At 45.3% G+C, this 24409-nt stretch overlaps 1 protein-coding gene and 1 long non-coding RNA gene across 7 annotated transcripts in view; both read left to right on the top strand.

Moving 5' to 3' along the window:
• The first annotated feature begins 389 nt into the window (after positions 1 to 389).
• LOC143443631 (uncharacterized) lies at positions 390 to 6228 on the top strand. Of its 2 annotated transcripts, none has more exons than XR_013112767.1 (3): positions 390 to 577; positions 4516 to 4645; positions 4809 to 6228. It is a non-coding gene; the product is annotated as an uncharacterized LOC143443631 (long non-coding RNA). The 2 variants fall into 2 exon arrangements; XR_013112766.1 differs by lacking the exon at positions 390 to 577 and adding an exon at positions 2182 to 2278.
• Positions 6229 to 21893: 15665 nt separating this feature from the next.
• Positions 21894 to 24409, top strand: part of Cecr2 (CECR2 histone acetyl-lysine reader) — a 102285-nt gene continuing 99769 nt past the window's right edge. For 2 of the 5 annotated variants that reach the window (XM_034511938.2, XM_076940466.1), the window contains exon 1: positions 22349 to 22719. In XM_034511938.2, coding sequence (XP_034367829.2) covers positions 22594 to 22719 — 126 coding nt within the window. In that variant the 5' untranslated portion in view covers positions 22349 to 22593. Of the gene's footprint in view, positions 21915 to 22348; positions 22720 to 24409 lie in introns of those variants that run through there. The other 3 variants (XM_034511936.2, XM_034511937.2, XM_076940467.1) reach the window with 2 other exon arrangements.

The raw sequence follows: 24409 nt of genomic DNA on the forward strand, positions 1-24409 counted from the left end.
TTGGCTGGCATGAATAAGGCTCTCTGGGGATCACAGATACAACTTGCATTTAGTCACAATAGCTTACACACAATTTCAGACCCCATTAAAGACCAACCAAGGGCCAACACATTGGCTTAGTGGATGGAGATGCTTGCCACTCAAACCTGGTAACCTGAGTTCAAGCCCCAAAACTCACATTAGGTCCAAAGGAGAAAACTGACTTCACAAGGTTTGGCTATGGCTTCCAAATGAACATGGGCCTACCAATACAAGATAAAGGTTCTGAAAGAGCCACAGGGACAAAATTAGGCTTTGTGTGTCTGTTGATTTCTGCTTTCATTGGATTTCCTATTTAATTTTGTTAACAGCTCCCCTGATGTCATTCTTGAGTCATACTTAATAAACAAGGCGGGATCACTACCAAGAAAGGCGGAAGAATGCAGCCAGTTCACCTGCCTAGGACTAAGATGTTTTGCAACTGGACTCCCTCAGGGAGAACTGGTGGGTGACTAACCGATGACTTTATGCCAGACCGCCTCTACAAAGCAGGATGACAGCAACTCTGAGAGCTGGGAGCTGAGAGCAGGCCAGCATGGTATGTTGCTGTAACTATGGAAGGAAGCCTGGGTTGGCAAGGGGTGAAAGGCTGTGGACAAACAACTTGTACCATTGACTCAGCTCCCTGTGGTGATCACAAGCCCAAAGAGTAGCCAGCCTTGACTTGTTCCTTGTAATTTGAAGGATAACTAAGCTTCAAGCTTCTCTGGTCATGATGAAACACCCAGGCAGCTCTGATAAAGAATGGCAGTTCTGGATATTAAGGATGTACAGAGATACCAGGCAATATACAGGGTTATCTAATTAATGTATAAATATTCTGTTCGTTTTAAAAATTAATTAGCTTATTTATTTATTTATTTAGATTTTTTTTCAAGACATGGTTTCTCTGTGTAGCCTTGGCTGTTCTGGAACTTGCTTTGCAGACAAGGCTGGCCTTGAGCTCAGAGATCTGTCTGCCTCTGCCTCCCAAGTGCTGGGATTAAGGTATGCTCCCCAACTGACAGACTTTTTTGTTTTTTAGGACTGAAATATAAGTAAACTGTGTGTGTGTGTGTGTGTGTGTGTGTGTGTGTGTGTGTGTGTCCCACAGAGGTTAGAAGAGGTGTTAGATCCTTGGCACTGGAGTTTCAGATGGTTGTAAGCTGCCATATGGTTGCTGAAATTGAACTGAGGTCCTCTCTTAACTGCTGAGACCTCAGGCTGTTTTTTGTTTTGTTTTGTTTTGCTTTGCTTTTTGGTTTTTTCAAGACAGAGTTTCTCTGTGTAGTCCTGGCTGTCCTGGAACTCACTCTGTAGACCAGGCTGGCCTCGAACTCAGAAATCCGCCTGCCTCTGCCTCCCAAGTGCTGGGGTTAAAGGCATGCGCCACCACCGCCCGGCCCCCAGGCTGTTTTAGTTTCTTAGACAAGGTCTCACTATATTGCTCTGGCTATTGTAGAACTCACTATATAGATCAGGCTGTCCCTGAACTCACAGTTAGACTGCCTCTGCCTGCCTCCAGAGTGTTGGGATTAAAGGCGTCCAGGACACCAGAGCTAGCCAATGTAGATAACTCTGCATGTTTGAAAAAGTCAGATTTATAGATTTAGGCTGGGCTGCTCACAACTGACTGAAGTTCCAGCAATTCAGAAAGTGGACACTTTGGGGTCAGGAGTTCAACGTCATCTTCCTGGGCTATATGAGACATTGTCTCAGAAATAAATGTGTAAGGTGGGAACCAAAATCTAGATTCACTGCAAGAGCATTAAATGCTCTTAACTGCTGAGCTGTCGCCTCTGCCCCTATTTATTTAGCTACTGAGACAGGATTTTATTATGTTAACTGGCCTCAAACTCAAAATCCTCCTGCCTCAGTTTCTGAGTGTTACCTACATCATGCCTGTTTTTAAGAGAGTATGAACTCCCAAATTCCATTTTCTTATTCAAATAAATTAATAAAACGGGGCTCTGTTCTATGCCCCTGTGCTGAGGGAATGAATAACTCAATGGGTTTGGCATTATTAGCGGAGCAATCTTTAGATGGCTTCTGTTCCCAAAGGATGCTGGAGGCGGCAGCCCTTCGGTGAGGTCACAGAAGCATCCCGGGGTGCTGGGAGCTCCCTTAATTAGCACACCTGAGAGCTAGGTCACTCTGTGTTGACTAGCTGCAGCCAAGCCTCTAGACTCCTCTTCATGCGCTGGCCCAAGTATGGAAAAACACCAGGGCTTCCTCTTTCTCCTGAACACGGCGGGGAGCGGTGAGAATTTGCTAGAACTCTCCTAAACATTAATGGAAAACAAACAAGGGAAACTCTATACAGCGGAGCCCAGCCTGCGATCCAGCTTCCTCTGCGCCCTCCCAGGAAGTGGGCCTTCACAATAGAGGCCGAGCTGGGTTAGGATTGGCCTGTGCCCGGTGAGGTAGGCTTGCAAGGGTGTACCTAAGAACACCCAGAGCCTTTAAAAGACCTATGGCGTTTATTGTTCATCATCTCTGGCACCCGAGTATCCTCCAGTATCCCCCTTCTCCAGAATCAAAGCCAGTTTTTCTTTCTTAATGTTTTATGTGACAATTTTTAGCTCTGTTGTAATTCCAGTCCTAAAACTCTGGAACTCCGCCATTATGCAAGCATTCCCACTGGGCCGCTGTTCTCGCTGTTCTCCAGGGACCAGAATGTAGGTTTTATCCTGTGGTTTTGGACTCCATCAAAAACAAAAACAAAAACAAAAAAATCTGTTGAAATATATCTAGCCATGAAGGAAAATGAAGGCTTTTAACTGGGTGGTGGTAGAGCATGCCTTTAATCCCAGCACCAGGCGGTAGAGGCAGTTGGATCTCTGAGTTTGCGGATCAGTTTCTAATACCATATCAGGTATTGGAAACTGATGCCCCAGCTCCAGGGCATCCGATGGCCCCTGGCTCAGAAGGCACTGAATTCAAGCACACATATCCACATACAGATACATACACATAATTTAAAAATAATAATAAAGATAAATCTAAGAAAGGACTTCCTGGGCTCTAATCTTTCTGACTTCAACCTGTGAGACCTTCCTTTGGATTCTTCAGAATGTGGCAATTGTCTAAAATTGCCAATTAGTTTACCTGCTGATACTACACATTTCACAAGCTAGAAAAAACAGTTTGGACACATCTGTCATCAAGGGATGATAAATGTCTGAGGATATAGATGTTTTAATTAAAATATTTGTACAAGGCTGGGCAGTGGTGGCACACGCCTTTAATCCCAGCACTTGGGAGGCAGAGACAGGCGGATTTCTGAGTTTGAGGCCAGCCTGGTCTACAGAGTGAGTTCCAGGACAGGCAGAACTATACAGAGAAACCCTGTCTCGAAAAACCAAAACCAAAACCAAAACCAAAAAAAAAAAACCTATATATATATATATATATATATATATATATATATATATATATATATATTTGTACAATATATGTGAAGCAGAAGAAGAGGAGCAGGGAGAGGCAGTGGGCAGAGACACATAGACAATAAATGTAAAAAAATGCTACATAATATACACGTATCATTGGGTACTTCATAAATCTGTCTGATTTTTATGAATCAGTTAAGTATAATTACATTTATTTTAGTGTTTGTTTTTGAGACAAACTCTTACTATGTACCCATGTAGCCTTGGCTGGCCTGGAACTCTCTGTGTAAACCAGCTAGCTTCAAACTCGTAGAGATTCACCAGCCTCTGCCTCCCAAGCACTGAGTTCAAAGGTGTGTGTCACAACGCCCAATCTATTTAGATCTGTTTTTTAAAAACATGTAAGTTGTATGTTTATGTACTCTTGATGTCCCAGCTCTGATGAGGTAGAGGCAAGAGGAACCAGGATTCAAGGGTAGCCTAAGCTCCGTTTGACCCTATCTTAAAAGAATAAAATCATGAGGATGAGGAGATAATTTAGCCGGTAAGATGCTTTCTACGAGGGCAGGGCATCTGCGTGCATGTATCCAGTATCCATGCATCAAGCCGGGTGTGGTGGCACTGATCTGAATTTCCAGCATAAGGGGATGGAGATACCAGGATCCCTAGGACTTGGGAGCCAGGCAGTCCAGCCAATGGTGAGCTTCAAGTTCTATGAGAGAACCTGTCTAATAGAGATAAGGTGGAAAAGTGTGAGGGGTGGGGTGGGGGTGGGATGGAGAGATGGCAAAGCAGTGAAGAACACTTGCTGCTCTTGCAGAGGACCTGAGTTTGAGTGTCAGTATCCACTAATCTTTTCCACTGCAACCAAAAGAATATGCCTGACCCCGCGTTCTGAACTCCCTGTTTTATATATTGTGCCTCTTTGCTTCTGCCCCATGTCCAGCAGGTACAGTGTCCTTCAAGATCCAGTGGGGTACTGTCTGGCTGTCTGGCTGCCATGTTCTGACGTCCCAGTTCAGTGTGTACAGAATTGAGTGTGCTGTTAGCACACCGTGCCCACATGGAGATGCCAGTCCCTGACTTAGTGCTTGTGTCTTTGCAGGAGTGCATGGGCACTGCTCTACTGAACTCCATAACTCTAAATCTAGAGCTGAATACTCTGAGAAGCATAGAAAAAAACCTTAGGCCGGACAGTAGTGATACATGCCTTTAATCCTACTCGGGAGACAGAGGTAGGTGGATCTCCGAGTTTGAGGCCAATCTGCTTTATAGAGTTGAGTTCCAGGACACAGGACATCTAAGGCCACACAGAGAAACCTTGTCCTGAAAAACAAAGCAAACAAACCCCAGCGCTACTCTTTCTAAGTCTGTTTGTTTTCTTATTTATTTGTATAGGTGCTTTGTCTGCATGTGGTCCGTGCACTTCTTGCATACCTGGTGCCTACACAGGCCAGAAGAGAGCATTGGATCCCCTGGAACTGGAGTTACAGACAGTTGTGAAGCTTCTACTTGGGTACTGGGGATTGAAACCTGGTCCTCTGGCAGAGCAGCCAGTGCTCTTAACTGACCACTAAGCTGTCTCCCCAGCCCTCCAGCCCTATTTTTTAAAATCAGTTCTGGAGCACAAACTCTATTGCTGCTGTCCCTCCCCCCCCCCAGAGGAGAGCTGGTAGAGGTTGCTCAGTTCTCTCCTTCCAGTATGTGGGTTCCAGGAATCAAACTCAGATAATCAGGCTAGGTGGAGAGTGTCTTTTTTGGTTTTGTTTGTTTTTATTTTTCAACATAGGATTTCTCTGTGTACCCTTGGCTGTCCCAGAACTTGCTCTGTAGACCAGGCTGGACTCAAAATCACAGATCTTCCTGCCTCTGCCTTTTGCTTACTTAGTCTGTTGGGCAATCACTGATGACCCTCCCAGTGCCTTCCTTGAGTGACTCTAACTGCATTGGTCTCAGGCAGGGTTACCACCAGAAGATGCTGCTCTGTGCCTTTTGTTCTGGGGTGTGAGGAACATGCAGATACTCTGCCTTGATGAATGAATAAATTGGTAATATTGTTTTGTTTTATTTTATTTATTTTTTATGTGTGTGTGAGTATTTGCCTGCTAGGAAGCATGTGTGTCACATGTATGCTCCGTACTTGAAGGGACCAGAATAAGGCTTAGGATCCCCTGGAACTTGTGGTTACAGGACATTGTGAGCCGCCCCCGTGAGGTGCTGGGAACCAAATCTAGGTTCTCCACAAGAACAGCAAATATTCTTAATCACTGAGCCACCTTCTCTAACCCCATCAATATATTTTTTTTTACAGTTCACCATTCAACTTTTACCTGGAAAGATTGGTTGTAAAATTAGATTTCAAATGTGCTCATGGGATGTGTTTGAAAGGCCAAGGGTGAGCTGGCAGTATTTCTCAATACTTGAGGGCTTTCCTGGCATGCTCAGAGTCCTAGGTTCTGTCACAGACACTTGGGGGGTGGCTGTCAAGAAAACAAGGAGACAAAACTGACACCCAAAACAGAAATATTTTCAGAGTTCCTAACTTTAGTAGCAAGTACAGTTTCCAAAAATTTGTGTTTTCCAAAGTTAATTAAAATTTTTGATAATTCCATGCCAGATAGTCGAGGTGTATGCCTTTAATTCCAGCACTTGGGAGGCAAAGGCAGAGAGGCAGAGAGGGAGAGAGGCAGAGAGAAACAGAGAGAGGCAAAGAGGCAGAGGCATCTCTGAGTTCGAGTTCAGCCTAGTCTTCAAAGTGAGTTCCAGGACAAGTTTTGAAAAAACCAAAATAGTAATAATAAAATAAAAAAAATAATGATACAGGGCTGGACAGATGGCTTATCAGTTACAAACACTTGCTGCTCTCAGAGAGGATACAGGTTCAGGTTTTTTGAACCCACATAATAGTTTATAAACATCTATAACTCCAGTTGCAGTGTATCTGATTCCCTTTTTTTGGCCTCTGTGGGCATCAGGCATGTACAGAGTACACTCATATATGTGTAATTAAATACTCACACCCATAAAATCAAAATAATTTTTTTGAGACAGGGACTCTCTGTAACAAAGCTCTGAACCTTAACTGGATTAGAACTCGATTTGTAGACCAGGCTGACCTCCAGCTCACAGCAATCCACCTGCCTTTTCTTTCCAAGTGCTTGGATTAAAGGCCATGCCACCACACCCAGCTGAAAATAAATAAATCTTAGAAACTAGAGGGACTGGAGAAATAAATGGCTTAGCAGTCAGGAGCACTGGCTACTAGCCCAGAGGACTGGGAGTCAATTCCCAGCACATGGTGGTTTACAGCTTTCTGTAACTCCAGTTGCAGGGAACCCAACTCCCTTATGTAGACATACATGCAGGCAAAACACTGCACTGCACATAAAATAAAAAATAAATAAATTGCTGGGCGGTGGTGGCGCACGCCTTTAATCCCAGCACTTGAGAGGCAGAGGCAGGCGGATTTCTGAGTTCGAGGCCAGCCTGGTCTACAGAGTGAGTTCCAGGACAGCCAGGGATACACAGAGAAACCCTGTCTCGAAAAACCAAAAAAAAAAAAAAAAATAAATAAATAAAAAATAAATAAAAATAAATAAATAAATAAATAAATTGTAAAAAGAAAAAGAAAATGAAAATGAATTAAAAATAGACAATGGTGGTGCACATTTTAATCTCAGCACTCAGAAGGCAGAGGCAGGCAGATCTCTATAAATTGGAGGCCAGCCTGGTCTATAGAGAGAGTTCTGGGACTACTAGCACTACACAGAGAACCACCCCCCACCATAGAATTATTTTAGTAGCAACTTCATAACTATAATTTGCTATGGTTATAAATTGTGACATAAATATTTGATATTCGACCACCATGAAAATGTCATTCAATCCCTAAAGGTTGAGAATCCCCACAGGTTGAGAACCACTGCTCTGAGGGTGGTCTGACACCTCTCTTATCTGAGGGCATGTGTGTACAAACCTCACAGGTCCATGCACAAGTACCTGTGCACATTTTAAAAAGTAAATATTGGCCGGGCGGTTGTGGCACACGCCTTTAATCCCAGCACTTGGGAGGCAGAGACAGGCGGATTTCTGAGTTCGAGTTCCAGGACAGCCAGGACTACACAGAGAAACCCTGTCTCGAAAAAAAAAAAAAAAAAAAAAGTAAATATTTAGAAAAAATGAAATATTTCTTTTTACATGATATAAAGAGAAACTAAAGTATATACCCAGCATGCACAAGACTGAGTCAAACCCTACCACTGAAAAGACAATGATCTCATTTGTTTCCCAAGACAACTGTGTTCTTGTATGCTTTTCATTTCAGTGGTAAGACATTGACCAAAAACAATTTGGGGAGGAAATGATTTATTTGGCTAAGAGATTACATTGAGGGAAGCCAACAAGGTAGGAACCTGGAGCAGGAACTGAAGCAGACAGGGGTCATAGAGAAATGTTGCTGTTTATTGTCTTGCTCCCAGGCCTTGCTAAGTTTACTTAAACAACCCAGGACTACTAGTCCACCCAGGTTTGGCATTGCACACAGAGGGCTGGGTCTTCCTACATTAATCACTGATGAAGCAAACGGCCCCAGATAGGCATAATGTCTAATTCTTTTAATCTCATCTCTTGAGAGGGGCAGAGGCAAGAGGATCTCTGTCAATTCGAGACCAGCCTGGGGTGAGTAGAGATTTCAAGGCCAGCCAGAGTTACAGAGAGAGACCTTGTCTCAAAAATAGATAGATAGATAGATAGATAGATAGATAGATAGATAGATAGATAGATAAAAAGATCCACAGGCCAGTCTGGTAAAAGAAATCCTTCAACTGAGGTTGCCTCTTTCCACAAAACTATAGTTTGTGTCAGGTTGACAAAAAGTAGCACAAATTGTGACGGTAAATAAGTTGGGAGTGAATAGTAATATTTAACTAAGAAATTTCAATATAACATCTAAGCCCACATTCATTGTTTAAGCTAAAATTAAAGCCCACCCCATCTCTCTGTATCTCTTTCTATCTGTATCTGTATGTCTCCTTTGTCTCTGTTTTTCTCTCTCTCTCTTTTGTTTGAGACAGGGACTCGAGCAATCAAGGCTGGTCTTGAACTTAATAAATTTTTGGTGTGAGCCTAGCCTTTAAGGGCTGAGCCATCTCTCCAGCTCAGAACTAATTATATGGAAAAAGTGACTTTGAGTTTCTGATTCTCTGACCCTTCACCACCACCAGGTTTTAAGAGATGCTAAGGCATTTGGTGGTGGTGGTAGGGCCGCTTCACAAATGTCAGTTATACAAGCACTCTGATGGATTGAACAGGAACCCCGGGTCTTTTTAGTTCTGCAGTAGCGTGGTTTTTTTTTTTTTTTCTATATTGTTCTTTTTTTTTTTTTTCTACTACATAATACTTTAAGTTATCTATGCTAATCTTAAAATTGTTTTTAGATTATTGGTGTTGAAATTCAGTGAAACCACACCTTTTCTCTCTCTCTCTTTCTTTCTTTCTTAATAGAGTCTTATGTAGCCAGTGCTAATCTTGAATTCCTGATCCTCCAGTCTCTAACTCCCAAGTGCTGTGAATACAGGCATGTGCCAACATGCCTGGTTTAAGTTTTAGTTTGCTTCTTTGATTTGTTTGTTTGTTTGCTTTTGTTTTGATTGAGACAGGGCATCACTATGTAGGCTTGTCTGGCCTGGAGCTTGCTAAGTAAACAGAATATTCTACCTAAATATATTTTTCAGTGTTGAATGAAATGAATCATAAACAACTTGAGCCTGGCTAAGGAATTTCAGGCCAAATGTATATGAACCTGCACTCTTCCTCAACCAAAGTAATGTGACTTTTAAACTGAATGCTGGGCAGTGGTGGTGCACACCTTTAATCCCAGCACTTGGGAGGCAGAGGCAGGCAGATTTCTGAGTTTGAGGCCAGCCTGGTCTACAGAGTGAGTTCCACAGGCCAGCCAGGACTACACAGAGAAGCCCTGTCTCGAAAAACCAACCAACTAACCAACCAAACAAACAAACAAACAAAAAAAAAAAAACAACCAAACAAACAAACAAAAAAACCTGATCTCAAATTCATAAGCTCTGCCTGTCTTTGTTCCCAAATGCTGAAATTAAAGGCACGCACCACCACATTCATTAGTTAGTTAGTTAGTTAGTTAGTTAGTTAGTTAGTTTGTTTGTGTTGAGACAGGGTTTCTCTGTGTAGCCCTGGCTGTCCTGGAACTAGCACTGTAGACCAGGCTGGCCTGGAACTCAGAGATTGGCTTGCCTTTGCCTCCCCAGTGCTGGGATTAAAAGCATGTGCCACCACTGCCTGCTGATGTTACTGATTTCTATTTTGTGTATATGTTCACATGAGAGAGCATGCTTGCAGGTGCCTGTAGAAACTGACATTGCCTAGCTTTAATGTGGGTGCTGGGTATCAAATGCTAGTCGCCATATTTGAGTGGCAAGCACTTTCTCAGTCGAACCCTCTCTCCAGCCTATGTTCTGAAGCTCTGAATAGTCAAGTGGATTTCCAATTCAGACTCATGTCTGTGGGCTGGAGAGATGGCTCAGTGGTTAAGCTCTCTTCTCGCTCTACCAAGGGACTAGAACAGTGTTTCTCAACCTGTGGGTGTCAACCTCTTTGTGGTGGGTTGTCGAAAGGCCTGTGTACAGGGGTTCCCTAAAAACACAGATATTTACATTATTGTTTATAACAGCAAAATTGCAGTTGCAGTTATGAAGGTGGCAACAAAAGTATTTTATGGTCGTCGGTCACCGCAACATAAGGAACTGTATTAAAGGGCTGAGCACTAGGAAGGCTGAGAATCACTGAACTAGAGAGATGTCTCAGTGGTTAAGAGGGCTTGCTGCCATACTACAGGACCCAATTTCAGTTCCCAGCACCCACACTGTGTGGTTTATAACAAATAGCATGGCTCCACAGACACTGGCACACATGTTGCAGACAGTTTTACAAACATGTATGATATATATATATATATATATATATATATATATATATATATATATATATATATATATATATATATATATATAAAATGTATATACACACCTGAAAGCATGCTCTCTCATATGAACATATACACACACAAAATAGAAATCAATAACATCATCAGGCAGTGGTGGCACATGCCCACCCTTACCAATCTTCCGCTATCATTCCTAGAAAGAACAATTGGAGTTACTCTTCTCTTTCCTTCTGGTTTTTGTTTGCTTTGTGGTTTGTTTGTTTGTTTGTTTTAGGCTATCCTGGAATTTGAGATCCTCCTGCCTTAACCTATTTTACAGGCACGCTGCTACCTTTCCCAGTTCATGCTGTGATGGAGACTGAATTTAGGACTGTGTTCATGTTAAGAAAGCACTCTAACATTTGAACTAGAGCCCCAACACTGGACTAGATTATTTCTTATGTCATTTATAACTTTAGGACCACAAATACCACAGAGACCAGAGTGTACTCGGTGTTTATACTACACTACCAGTTCTACTATTTTATCAATTCAATTAGAAACTTCCCAAGGCCTGAGACAGAACTTCTGTACCCAAATGTACATTTAAGTCTTGAATAAAAACACATCAGGAAAACTTGGGCCTGGCTAAGGCATTTGAGGCCAAATGTATACAACCCTGGACACATCTTCAACCAAAGTAATGTGACCTTTCAACTGAGTAGGGATGATCTGAGGCCAAAGGAATGACACAAGGAGCTAAAATAATTAAAAGGAAAGTTGGAGAAATTAAGAATCACAGCTCCTTTGAGAAGAGATTAAGGAGAGAACTCATTAAGATTCACCAGCTCCTGAATGGCACTGGGAATTGAGATGCTACAAAGCTGTTTGACCTGGTGTCAATAACAAGAGGAGATGGCACAATAAGACAGGGGCAGGCTGGGAGACTCCAGGAATTCAGAGGGGAATTTTGGAGTGGAGAAGCATGGACAGGGACTAAGTAACCCAGGGCGGTTGAGACTGGCTTTCAGATGCAGCTTGTGGAAGAGAATGTCACAGGCAATAAAATCTGACAAGGGCTGAGTGTGGGGTGCAGGGCTTCATGCTTGCACCGAAGCCTTTCTGATGAGGATTTCAGTCTTGGATCAAGGAGGGGCACATGGAATAAATGATGTCCTCAACACCCTTTTGTATCCCATCCATCCACTATGAAGTTCAGTAACCTCTAAAATCATCTCTCACTGTGTGTGGTATTAAAGCCGTGTGGGGCAGTGAAGGAGCCCTTGTCAGCAACACAGAGGCCCTTGACTCTAGCCCTTGCAGCATCTGAACAAAAGAAACTATTGTTGCCTGTCAGATATGACCCACTCTGGGCCAGGTGTAGTCCCAGCACTCTGGAGGCAGAGGCAGGCAGCTCTCTGAGTTCGAGGCTAGCCTGGTCTACAAAGTGAGTTCCATAATAGCCAGCACTACACAGAGAAACCTTGTCTCAAAAAAAAAAAAAAAAAAAAAAAAAAAAAAAAAAAAAAAAAAAAAAAAAAAGGAAAAAAGAGAGACTATGTCCAAAAGAAAAAGTCAAGATAATTCAGTGGTTAAGAGTACTGTACTGGCTGCTATTTCAGAGGACCCAAGTTCAATTCCCATCACCTACATGACTTGTAACTTTAGTTCCAGGGCTTCTGATACCTGACATACACACACACACACACATATGTATATATACACACACATATATACATATATATATGCATATATACATATATGTATATGTGTGTATGTATATGTAAAACACCAATGATCATAAAATAATAAATTATAAATGTATATGTACATATATATGTATATACACACAATACACACATATATATGTATGTGTATATATACACGCATGTATGTGTATACACACATATATGTATACAGCATATTCATACAAATACACACATACATATGATATGGCCTACGCTGGCCCACACTGTTGTAGCCTGAGCCCAGAATGTAGGAATGACTTCCGTGCATAGCAGCTGCCTGTGTATGGAAGGCAGCAAGAACCAGAAGTCTTTGTTTACCAGGTCAGGAGGACTTTTTATTCCATTTTGTTTTAAGAAGTTTTACCATTTAATGCACCTTCCTATGTGATATCAGGCAGGCAGGACACCTGGGCCTGTCAGCCCTCCTAACTTTTTCTGTGCTTCTGCCAAAGAATTTGGTTGTTTGTTTGTTTGGAGACAGGGTTTCTCTGTGTAATCCTGGTTGTCTGGAAGTCTGTAGACCAGGCTAGCCTCAAACTCTGAGATCTGCCTGCCTTTGCCTCCTGAGTGCTAGGGTTAAAGGTGTATATGCAGCTTTCCTTTCCCCAGAATGTTGTAGCAGTTTGCACTAAACTGAAGACGGAAGCCACTTGTTTGTGGCAGCATTTACCGTATCTGCTCACTGACCGATGGCCACAGCTTATAAGGGTGATAGTTAGACAGAAGCTCTTCAAGTGGTAAACCAGCCTCACACCAGCCTTCTCAACTAATCCAGGGGGTATTTATGGAAATGCACTCTGTGGTGAGGCATGCTATAAACATGCCCCCCAATCCCCAACCACTCCCAACTCCTAGGTACCTTGAGTGTTTGCCAATTGGGTCTTGGTAGCTCACATGGCCCTGAAGTTCCCAGGTTTTCTTCAAGCATGGAAGACATGATGGCAGCTGAAAGCAAAGAGCACCAACTTCCAGCCTTGAGACCAAAGCAGGCAGCCACTGAGCCACTGGCAACACAATGAGACAAGTGCCATGGTTCATGAAAATTAAGAGCCCTGTTCTAAACGGGTTATGTGTGTAGATGTGTGTATATTTACGTGTGTGTGTGTGTGTGTGTGTGTGTGTGTGTGTGTGTGTGACTGAGGGCTTTGTATATGCCACAACATTCATGTGTGGAGGTCAGAGGACAACTTGCAAGAGTTTCTCTCCTTTTACCACATGGGCTCTGAGGATGGCGCTGAGGTTGTCAGGCTAGGTAGTAAGTGCTTTTACCCACTGAGCTACATATCTGGCTCTCTTCATTTTACCTTTATTTTTGTTTATATAAGTACACTGCAGCCGTCTTCAGACACATACCAGAAGAGGGCATCGGATCCCATTACAGATGGTTGTGAGCCACCATGTGGTCGCTGGGAATTGAACTCAGGACCTCTGGAAAAGCAGTCAATGTTCTTAACCACTGAGCCATCTCTCCAGCCCTCTACTTTACCTTTAATTAGTTTTTTTACATGCATTTATTGTATCTGTGATGGTGTGAGTGACACAGTATGTACATATGGATGTTGAAGGGAAAGTTCTCTCCCTTCACCATCATCTTCTGAGAACCAGACTCAAATTAACAGGTGGTAAGGACTTGTACCCAATGAGCCATCTGGACAGCCCTTCCACCTTGATGTCTCAAATAGACCAACTGGCCAGAGGTCCCCAGGACGTGTCTGTCTCTGCGTCCTCAGTGCTAGGGTTACAGATGTGTGTCACTACTGTACCTAACATTTACCTGGGTGCTCAGGATCTGAACTCAAGTGTTTAAACTTTTGCAGCAAGCACATTATCCCCTGAGCCATGCCCTCAGCACACTGTAACTTTTTAGTGACATTGGCTTCTTACCCAAATGACAGTTTTGGTTTTGAGAAAGGGTCTCATTATGTGGCCCTGGCTGGTTTGGAACTCACTATGTAGCTCAGTCTGGCCTAGAACTCAAAGCAATCCACCTGCTTCTGTTTCCCCAGTGCTAACCAGATGCACTTTTCTTTTGATTGTCTATGGGGCTGGAGATTGAAACCATGGCCTCGCCCATTTTTTCTCCTAAACTTGTTACTTTTAAAATGATTTTTTTTTTTTTTTTTTTTTTTTTTTTTTTTTTTTTTTTTTTTTTTTTTTTTTTTTTTGGTCATCTCTGTTCAAGTCAGCCTTAGCTAGGCATAAAGTTGGAGACCAGCCTGGTGTATAATACTCTGTATGAAGAACTGTCCCAACATAATGACTACATCAAAACCAACCATCCAAAAAAAACCCAAATAATACAAAAGTTCAAGACCATGTTTAGCTATATAGAATTTCTGTCTGCTAAGTAAGTAAATAAGTAAACAAACAAACAAACAAGGGAAAATGTTACCCAGGGCTGAGTGAATAAAGGTAGTTTTTGCCATGTTGGATGACCTGAGTTCAATCCCTGGACTCACATGGTAGAAGGAGAGAACCAACATCTACAAATTGTCCTCTGCCTCCATCCACATGTATTCTCTCTCTCTCTCTCTCTCTCTCTCTCTCTCTCTCTCTCTCTCTCTCTCTCACACACACACACACACACACACACACACACACACACACACACGCTAAATTAATGTTAAAAACAAAACAAAACAAAACAAAACAGCCCTAAAGGGGATATACTCTGAGATGCTGTGTAGATGAGGAAATGGAATTTGGCTTGTTGGTAGGCCTCTTGACTTGCCCAGTTTTGGACAAGGACAGGATCTCAGGTCATCCAGATAGACCTGGAACTTACTATATAGCTGATGGTGATTTTGAACTTCTGATTCTCCTGCCTCCATTTCCCAAATGCTGGGATCACAGTAGTATACCACCATTCCCTGCTAAAGAAGGGAAGACATTTTCTTTTCTGAGATGGGTTTCACTATGTAGCCCTAGTTGGCCTGGAGGTCCTCACCAGGTCATCAACCAGGCTGGCCTTGAAAGCATAGACATCCACCTGTTGTATGACTGGTTCCTTAGAGATTGAAGCATTCCATCCTGTAGGGAAGCTGCTTAAGCAGGAAGGTAAACAACTCCAAAGAGCTTCAGGAAATCCCTAAAATTAACCAGATTCTCTAGGCTTCTTCCTGATAGAGTAAGCATTAAAGGTTGAGAACTCTTCTCAGCAGATCAAAGTTAAGCTGTAAAGAAGCCTCTGAGACCAGATCAGCTGCCTGGGAGAAACAGAAACTAGCTGTGCTGTCTGGCAGAGGGTTAGAGGGTTAGACCGACTGAGGTACCTAGAAAGACACTCTCAAACCTGATGAGCTGTGGGCAGGCTGTGCAGTGTACTCTCGGTTCCCAGCTTTGTTACCTGTGCTAGGGTAGGCTTTGGAGATACAGCTGACTTTGAGTCATTCTCTTGTAGTAAAACTCGTTGGTTCACCAAGTTGGGTTTTAGTGGTGTCCACACTTCTGTCTCTTGTGGTCACCTTATCTGGGGTAAGTAGACATGTGCACTGCATCTCCCCAGGAAAAGTTTTGTCACACTCCACCACCCTCCTCTGCCTCCCGGGTACTAGAATTAAAGGCACGTACACTAAAAGGCATGCATCAGTGGTGCATGCCTTTAATTCCAGTACCTGGGAGGCAGAGGCGGGCAAATCTTTGTGAGTTTGAGGCCAGCCTGGGCTACAGAGTGAGTTCCAGGACAGCCAGGGCTACACAGAGAAACCCTGTCTCGAATAAAATAAAATAAAATAAAATAAAATAAAATAAATAAAAAATATAAAAATAAAAATGAAGGTGGTTGTGAGTAAGGCTTTCTTGTTTTTGCAGTGTTGGTGATGCTGCCTAAGGCTTGGCAGGCAAGCATTGTACTTTTGGCCCATATCCTTACATCTAGGCTTTGCTTGTTTTGTTTTGAGACAGTATCTTATGATGGAGCTCTAGCTAGCCTGCAGCTCATTATGTAAACCAGGCCGGCCTCAAAGATCTGCCTGCCTCTCCTTCCCACGTACTGGGATAAAAGGCGTTTGCCACCATGTGCAGTAACCTTAGTTTTTAAATTCCTGGTTTTTTATTGAATATGAGCATCCAGGTAGCATACGGCAACATGACACCAGAGCTGGGAGAAATGTGGAAAGTTTGCTGAGAAAGGCCTGGGACCCATCTGGTTGTGAGTGTGTAGGTTCCATGACCGAGAGCAGAAAGACCATACACTCAGCCTTGCTCCACGTCTTGTGGTGTGGGCCATTATGTAGATTGTCATTACACAATCCGTGAGTATCAGGGGAGAGTCCCTTGAAGAGTCTAGTTGGGAAGAAAAGACAACTCTAAGAGTGAGGTAACCGCATGATCAGTTATGGAAAGGCACAAGGGCTGGCGAAGTCAATCATGCAATGTTCGGTCTCTTGTGTAAGTGTACCTGGGGACAGCCCAAATGAGGGTGTTTCAGCAGTGTTGCATCAAGGAAGTGAGCTCTGAACACTTCATGCTTGGAAGTCAAGTTGTAAGGAGTCTTTCCTGGCCATTGAACAGCATGATCAAAAGGGAGCCGGCCATCCATCTGTTTGGCAGCAGGAGAGAATTCCTGGTGGGATGGGGTGGAGGTGTTAGTGACAGGGAAAACTAACAAGGTGGTGAAAACCAGAGTTTGGCAGATCTTCAATAAGCATCTACCAGACTTGGAACTTCCAGTGATCAAAAGATCATCATTGACTTTTGCTTTTTTGTACTGTGCATATGTGTGGTGTGTGTATGAAATGTAATACGATGAGCGCATGCTACAACTCGTGGGTGGAGGTCAGAGGAGGTTTTCACAGTCATTTTTCTTCTGTTTCTTTTTATTCTTTTAAGCCTTTAATTTTATTCTGTTTGTGTGCCACTTGGATGCCTAGAGGAACTGGATCTCCTGTTAGTGGGGTTACAGACTGCGAGCGGCATGTGTGCGAGCGGCATGTGAGCGAGCGCCGGGAGTCAAACCTGCGCCTTCTAGGTGACTAGCCACTGTTCTTAACCCACGAACTCTCCTTTTTCCTTTTTGAGACAGGGTCACATGAAGGCTAGGTTGGCCCAGCACTGCACAGAGATTGTCCCTCTCTGCTTCCTGAGTGCTGGGATTAAAGGCGTGGATCACCACAATTCCCACTCCCTTTTAAAGGCAAGGTCTCTTACAGTTTCTGGCTAGTTCTCCAGGGTAGCTGGCCAGGAGTATCTGAGGAATTCTTCAGGCTCCTCTCACCTCACCAGGAGGATGATGGAATTAAGGATACAAAACACCACCATCTGCAGTTTTTCTTTCTTTCTTTTTGTTTCTGGGGGTGAGAGTCAGAATGCCTGGCTTGCACAGCAGCGGCATTTAACCACTAACCCATTCAACTTGTCTCATCGTTGTATGATCAGCAAGTGAATAAATATGTCTGAGTTAAAAGTAGTTTTGCAAACTTTGGCAGTATTGGGGATTGAACTCAGAGCTAGGCAAGAACTCTGCTACAAAACAACACCTTGGCCGGCTGTGGTGGCACATGTCTTTAATCCCAGTACTTGGGAGACAGATGTAGGCTGATTTCTACACGTTCCAGCTAGCCTCTTCTACAGAGTAAGTTCCAGGACAGCCAGCGCTATTTAGTGAAACCATGCCTTAAAAGTCCAAAATAAAAAACAAAACAAAAACTACACTTTGTAGCCTTTGAATTAATTTTTGTTTACATTTATTCACTTTACATCCCAATCACTGTCCACCTCCTTATGTTTATACTATTATTTTGTTTTGTTTTGTTTTGGAGACAGGGTTTCTCTGTGTAGCCCTGGCTGTCCTGGAACTCACTCTGTAGACCAGGCTGGCCTGGAACTCAGAAATCTGCCTGCCTCTACCTCCCAAGTGCTGGGATTAAAGGCGTGTGCCACCACTGCCTGGCCCACCACAGGTTTATAGAGTGTATAAACCTATCTTTACATACTCTAACCTGGCTTGAATGGGTTCATTTTACCAGTGGAGGATAACTTTTTATCATTATTATTTTTCAGCCAGGGTCTCACTATGAGAACCTTCATTTTGTAGATCAGGCTGGCCTGGAATTTACAGAGATCTGCTGCCTCTGCCTCCCAAATGCTTGGATTAGGCGAGTGCATTACCACGCCTGCCCTGATTAAAAAAAAAGTTGAAAGGTAGATCTTTTGAGTTTGAGGCCAGCCTGATCTTACATGGGGAGTTTAAAGACTGCTGGGAATACATAATGAGCCTCTGCAGGTTAGGGAGGGGTGGTGTATGGTGGGCATAAAGAGATGATTTATTGGTCACCCAGAGGACCCAGGTTTGATTCCCAAAACCTACACAGTGGACTGCAAGCATATGTCACTCCAGTTCCAGGGATCCAACAGCTTTTCCTGGTTTCCAGGAAAACCAAGCACACACATGGTACACAGAAGTAGGTAGGCAAACACCCATACGCATAGAATAACTCTTAAAAATTAAGCTTCGAATGGTGGCTCATACTTTTAATTTTAGCACAGGTAGAAGAGTCTCACTGGCCTTTGATTCCTGTAGCTCAGGCTACCTTCAACCTTGTGGTCATCCTTCTGGCTCATTCTCCTGAGTGCTGAGATTACATGCTTTCGTCCACCATACCATAGCATACCTGTGGAGGTCAGAGGACAGCTTGCTGGAGTCAGTTCTCTCCTGCTAGACAGAGCTCAGGTCATCAGGCTTGGTGACAAGCACCTTTATCCTCTCAGCCATCTTGTGGCCCTATTTTGTTTTCGAAACAGAATCTCGGGGCTGGAGAGATGGCTCAGCAGTTAAGAGCACTGACTGTTCTTCTAGAGGTCCTGAGTTCAATTCCAGCAACCACATGATAGCTCACAACCATCTGTAATGAGATTCGATGCCTTCTCTAGTGTGTCTGAAGACAGCGACAGTGTACTTACATAAAACAAATAAATCTTACAAAAAAAAAGAAAAAGAAAAAAGAAAAGAAAAGAAAAGAAAAGAAAAGCCGGGCAGTGGTGGCACACACCTTTAATCCCAGCACTTGGGAGGCAGAGGCAGGAAGATTTCTGAGTCCGAGGCCAGCCTGGTCTACAGAGTGAGTTCCAAGACAGCCAGGGCTACACAAAGAAACCTTGTCTCAAAAAACCAAAACCAAAAATAAAAAATAAAAAACCCCCAACAACAAAAAAGAAACAGAATCTCATGTAGTCCAAGCTAAACTTTATTTGGTTTTGTGTGGTAGAGGCTAGACTTAAACTTGTGATTCTTGGGCTTCGATTCCCAAGTGCCTTTGTTTTCTATGTGTGTGAGTGTGCATGTGTGCCAAGATACCCATATGGTGGTTTGGTTCTCTTTCCACCATGTGGTTTCAGGGGCTCACAGGTTGTCAGGCCTAATTTCCCCTTTAATGGAAAATACTCAGGGAGAAGAGGTTATGTAAATAAAAGCCATAGAGAGAATAAAAGAATAACTTCAAGGTAGCATGGGGTCATTGGAGGTCAAAGGCTGCTTATGATTAGAAAAGAACGAGGCTTGAGATATGGTGTAGGGAAGATGCTAACCCTTGTGATCTGAGAGAGAATGAGGTTGGAACAAATCAAGAGCAAGGGGAACAATCCAAAAGGGTGCCAAATGTTTAAGCATTCCTGCATTCACATCCCCACAGGGGTCCTTATTCTAGATTCCAAATTAGTCCAGGAAAAGGTCTGAAGCAGGTAAGGACGAGGGAAAGATGAAACTAGTGTTCAGAGCTGAGTCAGGGATCCAAGGCCAGTAAGTCCAGGAAGTGGCTGTTCAACAGAGGTAAGTCTAGTCCATTTGGTCAGACCTAAGACATTCTCAATTCTCTCACTTCTGGAGCCTGAATGGGATCCCGACTGCAAGGAGAGGTTGGGGTGGAACTGTGGTAGTAAGAAGGGCAGCCAGCCAGGGGGAATCAGGTTCATACTGCAGAGCCAGACTGAACCAGAGTGGTGTCACACAAACCCCTATCAGACACTCAAGTAGACACAGGCCTCAGAGGCAAATCCACCCAGAGGAAGGAGGTTGTGACCATTTTGACCCCCTTAAGGGGTAGAAGTGCAACACTTCAGGCTCCCAACATCTTTCATTTTCAGGATTTTTGGCAGCATGAGGAGGATGAGCAGAGGTTACAATGCGGTGTGTAATGGGTACAAACGAGAGCATTCAGCAGTGATCGCAGTGATGGAGGAGGAGCCAAATCTCTCTTATCTTTCTGCTTCCTGGTATTGCTAATTATTATTAGGCTAGGTAGTAATGGCAACTAAGAAGATGCCAGCTAAGAAGTTTAGATAGATAGTGAATGACAAAAGATAAAGACAGAAATGAGATGATAGAAGGGAGACCAGGGAGGAAGGATCAAAGGGTCATAATGTAAGGGATTTGATGCAAGTGTTAAGAAACGGCACACAGCACCCAGGTATGCGTGTGTCTCTAATCCCAGCACCCCAGCAGCGCAGGAAGAATTGGTTCAAGGTGTATAGGAGGCTGGTTGCTCGCTTGTCTGGGCTTTATGAAACCCTTTTCAAAGGAAAAAGGTGTGGTACATGATGAGCACAGCAGTTCAGGGAAGTCCAACCATGGAGGCTCCAGGTCAGACATAGTCCCTTGAGTTTGAGGTTAGCCTGGGCTACAGAGTAAAACCTGGTCACAAAAAAGTTCCATAGAACATTCCAGGAGATCAGGCGAATTCCACAGAGCCCTGCTATGTCCTGAGCCCCCCCCCCCCCATTCATAAGGCATCTAGAGTAGCTGAGTTTTGAAAACATTAAAAAACAAACTAAAAAGCAGGGACAGACAGCGTTTAGGGGTTGCTAACCCCCACCTACAGGGTAATGTGAGGGAAGATGAAGTATCTTAAGATTAGTTAGCTCACAAAAGACACACTTGGGTATAGCTTAAGAATTTTAGTGTTTCTAAGTGCTGCCTTACAAAGACACAAGAGGTTAGTTATTAAAGAGATCAGAATAGGTGAGGGAGGAGGAACTAGCCAGGCCTCCCACTTATACGTCCATCTCACAAACTCACTCGCTATTATTCTTTCTAGGGTCGTGCCTATCTAAATAGCCAAAATCGAGTGCACTGTCAGGGCGGTGTTTCTGGCGAAGTGGACTAAAGAACCAGCCAGGACTCTCAGACTTGAGTAGAACTGTTCGAGCGCAATGGCCAATACAAACAGGCGACACTACAATGTAGTTCTTCCAAACTTCTGGGCTGTTTTGGAGGTGATAGTCCCCTTCCGGTTTAGCAGAATTCCAACGTCCTAAACAGCAGTTAACATTTCTAAAGCCGCAGCACCCTCCTCTCGGAGCATATTCCCTGAGCCCGAGCAGGTCTCCACCCCCACCCGGACACACGTCCCGGAGTCTCTAGGCTCTTCCCCATCCCCCAGCCTCCTAGCCACATTGTGAGCACTCGCGCCCCGCAGCCGTGCTCCGGCGAGGGCAGTCATAGGGCTCAAAGCCAGTCTCCTCTAGGGCGGCTGCACGTGTCCGTTCCCTGGGGTGGGGGAAATTGCTCTTCCCGCTAGGCTGCTGATTGGTGCCTCCCCCCTACTCCACCCTTCCCGCCACACTCTACCCTCCATCCTACTTGGTTCCAGCCTAACCAGCCCCACCACCTTCTTCCCTTGGAGAAGCGAGGCACTTTAGCGCTCCCTGAAGAGTACCGTTCTCAGATGGAATTTAAAAAAAAAAAAAAAAAGAAAAAAGAAAGAAGAAAGAAGCGCTAAAGAACAGGTGGAGAGCGCTCGGTTTCCGCGAGCCTCGGGTTTCCAGCGTGGACGGCCCACTCGCTCTCCCGCACCACCCTCCACAGCGGTAATAACTGAAATCCCACACGTGCGCACTCCCGGAGCTAGTCCCTTGCGAGAGCACCACCCCGCGGGCCCTTTAAAAGGACTCGACCACTGAAGCCACGTGGGGGTGGGAGAGACCCTTATTGTCTTCCGTCACCAAAGTCGCCCAACTCCCCGGCCCCAAACACCTGCACCTCAGAGCGAGGCTCCCACCCGCCCGCGGGCTGCACGCGGCCCCCTCCTCGTCACGCGCGGCCCCTCCCGGGGCGCGGCCCGCCCGCTCCCCCCTCCCCCTTCCTCAGTGCAGCTGTCCGCGCAGGGGTGGGGGCGGGGTTGTTGTTGTGGTGCGCGCCGGCCCCGCCTCCTCCTCGTGGGCGGCCCCTCCCCCAGGCTTCTGCCGGGCCCCCTCCCCACCCCCAGCCCCATCTGTTTTCCTCAGCGCTGAGTGGATTATATTGTATGGGATTGGGGGCGGCCGCACGGCCGCGGCGGGACGGGGCGAACGCGCGGCCCCCGCCGGCTGCCGGAGCAGCGGCCGCTTCAGGGACTCGGCCCGCCGCCCCCCGCCCGGCGCGCCTAAGCTTGAGCTCACGCCGAGCGGCGGGAGCCGCCGCGCGCTGAGAGGCGCTGCCCGCGGCCGGAGTCCGAGCGAGCGAACGAGAGGGCGGGCGAGCGAGCGAGCGAGCGAGCGCGGCGGGGAGATGTGCCCGGAGGAAAGCGGCGCGACCGGGCTGGGCGAGCTCCGCTCCTGGTGGGAAGTCCCGGCCATCGCGCACTTCTGCTCGCTCTTTCGCACGGCGTTCCGCCTGCCGGACTTCGAGATCGAGGTGAGTAGCCGGCGCTGCGCCCTTTTTCTCCGCGCTTCTCTGCGGGGAGTCGCGGGCCGCCGACTTGGCGCGGAGTGCGGGCGGCGAGGGGCTCGGCGGCGGGCACGAGGCTGGCGGCCGGCACGGGCTCCCCGTGGCCCCTCGCGCTCTCGCAGGCGGGGGTCGAGCCTGCTTTTGTCGGCGCGGGACCCGGGGGTTCTCCCGGGACTTCTCGGTTGGCCTGAGGGCGAGAGTGCGCGCGCGCTCCCCCCTGGAGTATCGGAGGTTGAGAGCAGCTGCTCAGGCGGGGACCGGGACGGGATGCGGGCTCAGGCGCCGGGGGCCACAGCGGCGGGGCGGGAGCGGCCTTGGGCTGGGGCGGCGTTGCTCTGGAGACGCTCGCCCCGGTCGCACTTGGCGGACTTGCGGAGGCCCGTAACTCTCAAGCGCTTCGAGTCAACTTCGGGCGGTCGCAGATGGGGCCTGGGCTTGGGGCGTTCTCCTTGTGGGACCGCCCGTCGCTCGGGACGCCGAGGCTGTGGAGGGAAAGTTTGGGGTTCCCTCCTTTTAAAAAACACGTCCTCTTCTGAGCTACGTGCAGCCTTCCGTATTCGGGGAGTTCTCTCTTCGAGTTGATTTCGCCACCATTATTCCCCCGGGCGAGCGAGGAGGAAAGGAATGGCTTTCTGGCCAGGCCGAAGGTGCTTTCAAGACCCGAGGCTTTGTGATAACTAGACTAAAATCGGAGGGTCCTAATGACAAGGACGGTGGCGGGAGTGTGGGAAACGGAGTGTGTAAGATGGTCCAAAGCAGCATCCTGTCTTTTATTTTTGGAAGGAGTTGTGAAATACATGATTGGTTGGCAGGTTGAGTTGCTTTCTTTCCTATGGTAGTCTGTGTAGTGACTTAGCCACCTTTTTTTTCCTTGGGACAAAGGTACACGGAACTGTTGTTGGTCAGTTACTGTTTTCAGTTTTGCGGATGCCATTTCAATTGAAATAATCAAAATTAAAGTAATTTGTTTGGGAAGTCTGACCGTTGAGGTTGCCTCTTCATCCCCACGAATCCTGATTTTAATTTGTTGACTCCTGAGTACTTTGCTCACCTTTATTTTTAAGTCCGTTGTGTTTGCAGAAATATCACTTGCTTCTATGAATGAGGCGTGGGAATTTACTTTTGTTGCAAAGTTAACGAAATCGGAAATCTAAAACAACTGCTGGGTTAGGAGAGTGAAGAGGAATGTGGACCGAAATTGGGGCCATTCGTTGGCTTTTGGGAGGACTTTAAACAAAATGAAAAGGTTGGTAGGATTTTCCAGGTAGTGGGCTTCTCCAGGTTTTAGGAAAATGTAACTTGGTAACTTCACGCAGCCTCAAAGCGTTTATTTACAAAGTTTGAACATGAATGTAACAAACATTTTTGTGATGAAATTTTGTAATGAACTCGGACTAAGATTAATGATTTGAGGAATCTTAAAGGGGAAGAGATGATTAATGATTCTGATGTCCTGTGTTTCCCGTTAGTTAGTTTGAAATCTTGAGCAGTCTAATTAAATCCTGCTGTTCAAAATGGTGGCTGCAGTGTGTGTGTCTGTGTGTGTGTGTGTGATGGTGGTGCTTGTGACAATTGTCATGTTGGGTGCAGATAAACTTGTCCCAACCCATTTTCTTTCAAGAGGAAGTAAGTTGATGTGCGGATTACAAATTGAGTG

Source organism: Arvicanthis niloticus, chromosome 9 (assembly GCF_011762505.2).
Source record: "Arvicanthis niloticus isolate mArvNil1 chromosome 9, mArvNil1.pat.X, whole genome shotgun sequence".
In the NCBI taxonomy this organism is placed as follows: domain Eukaryota; kingdom Metazoa; phylum Chordata; class Mammalia; order Rodentia; family Muridae; genus Arvicanthis; species Arvicanthis niloticus.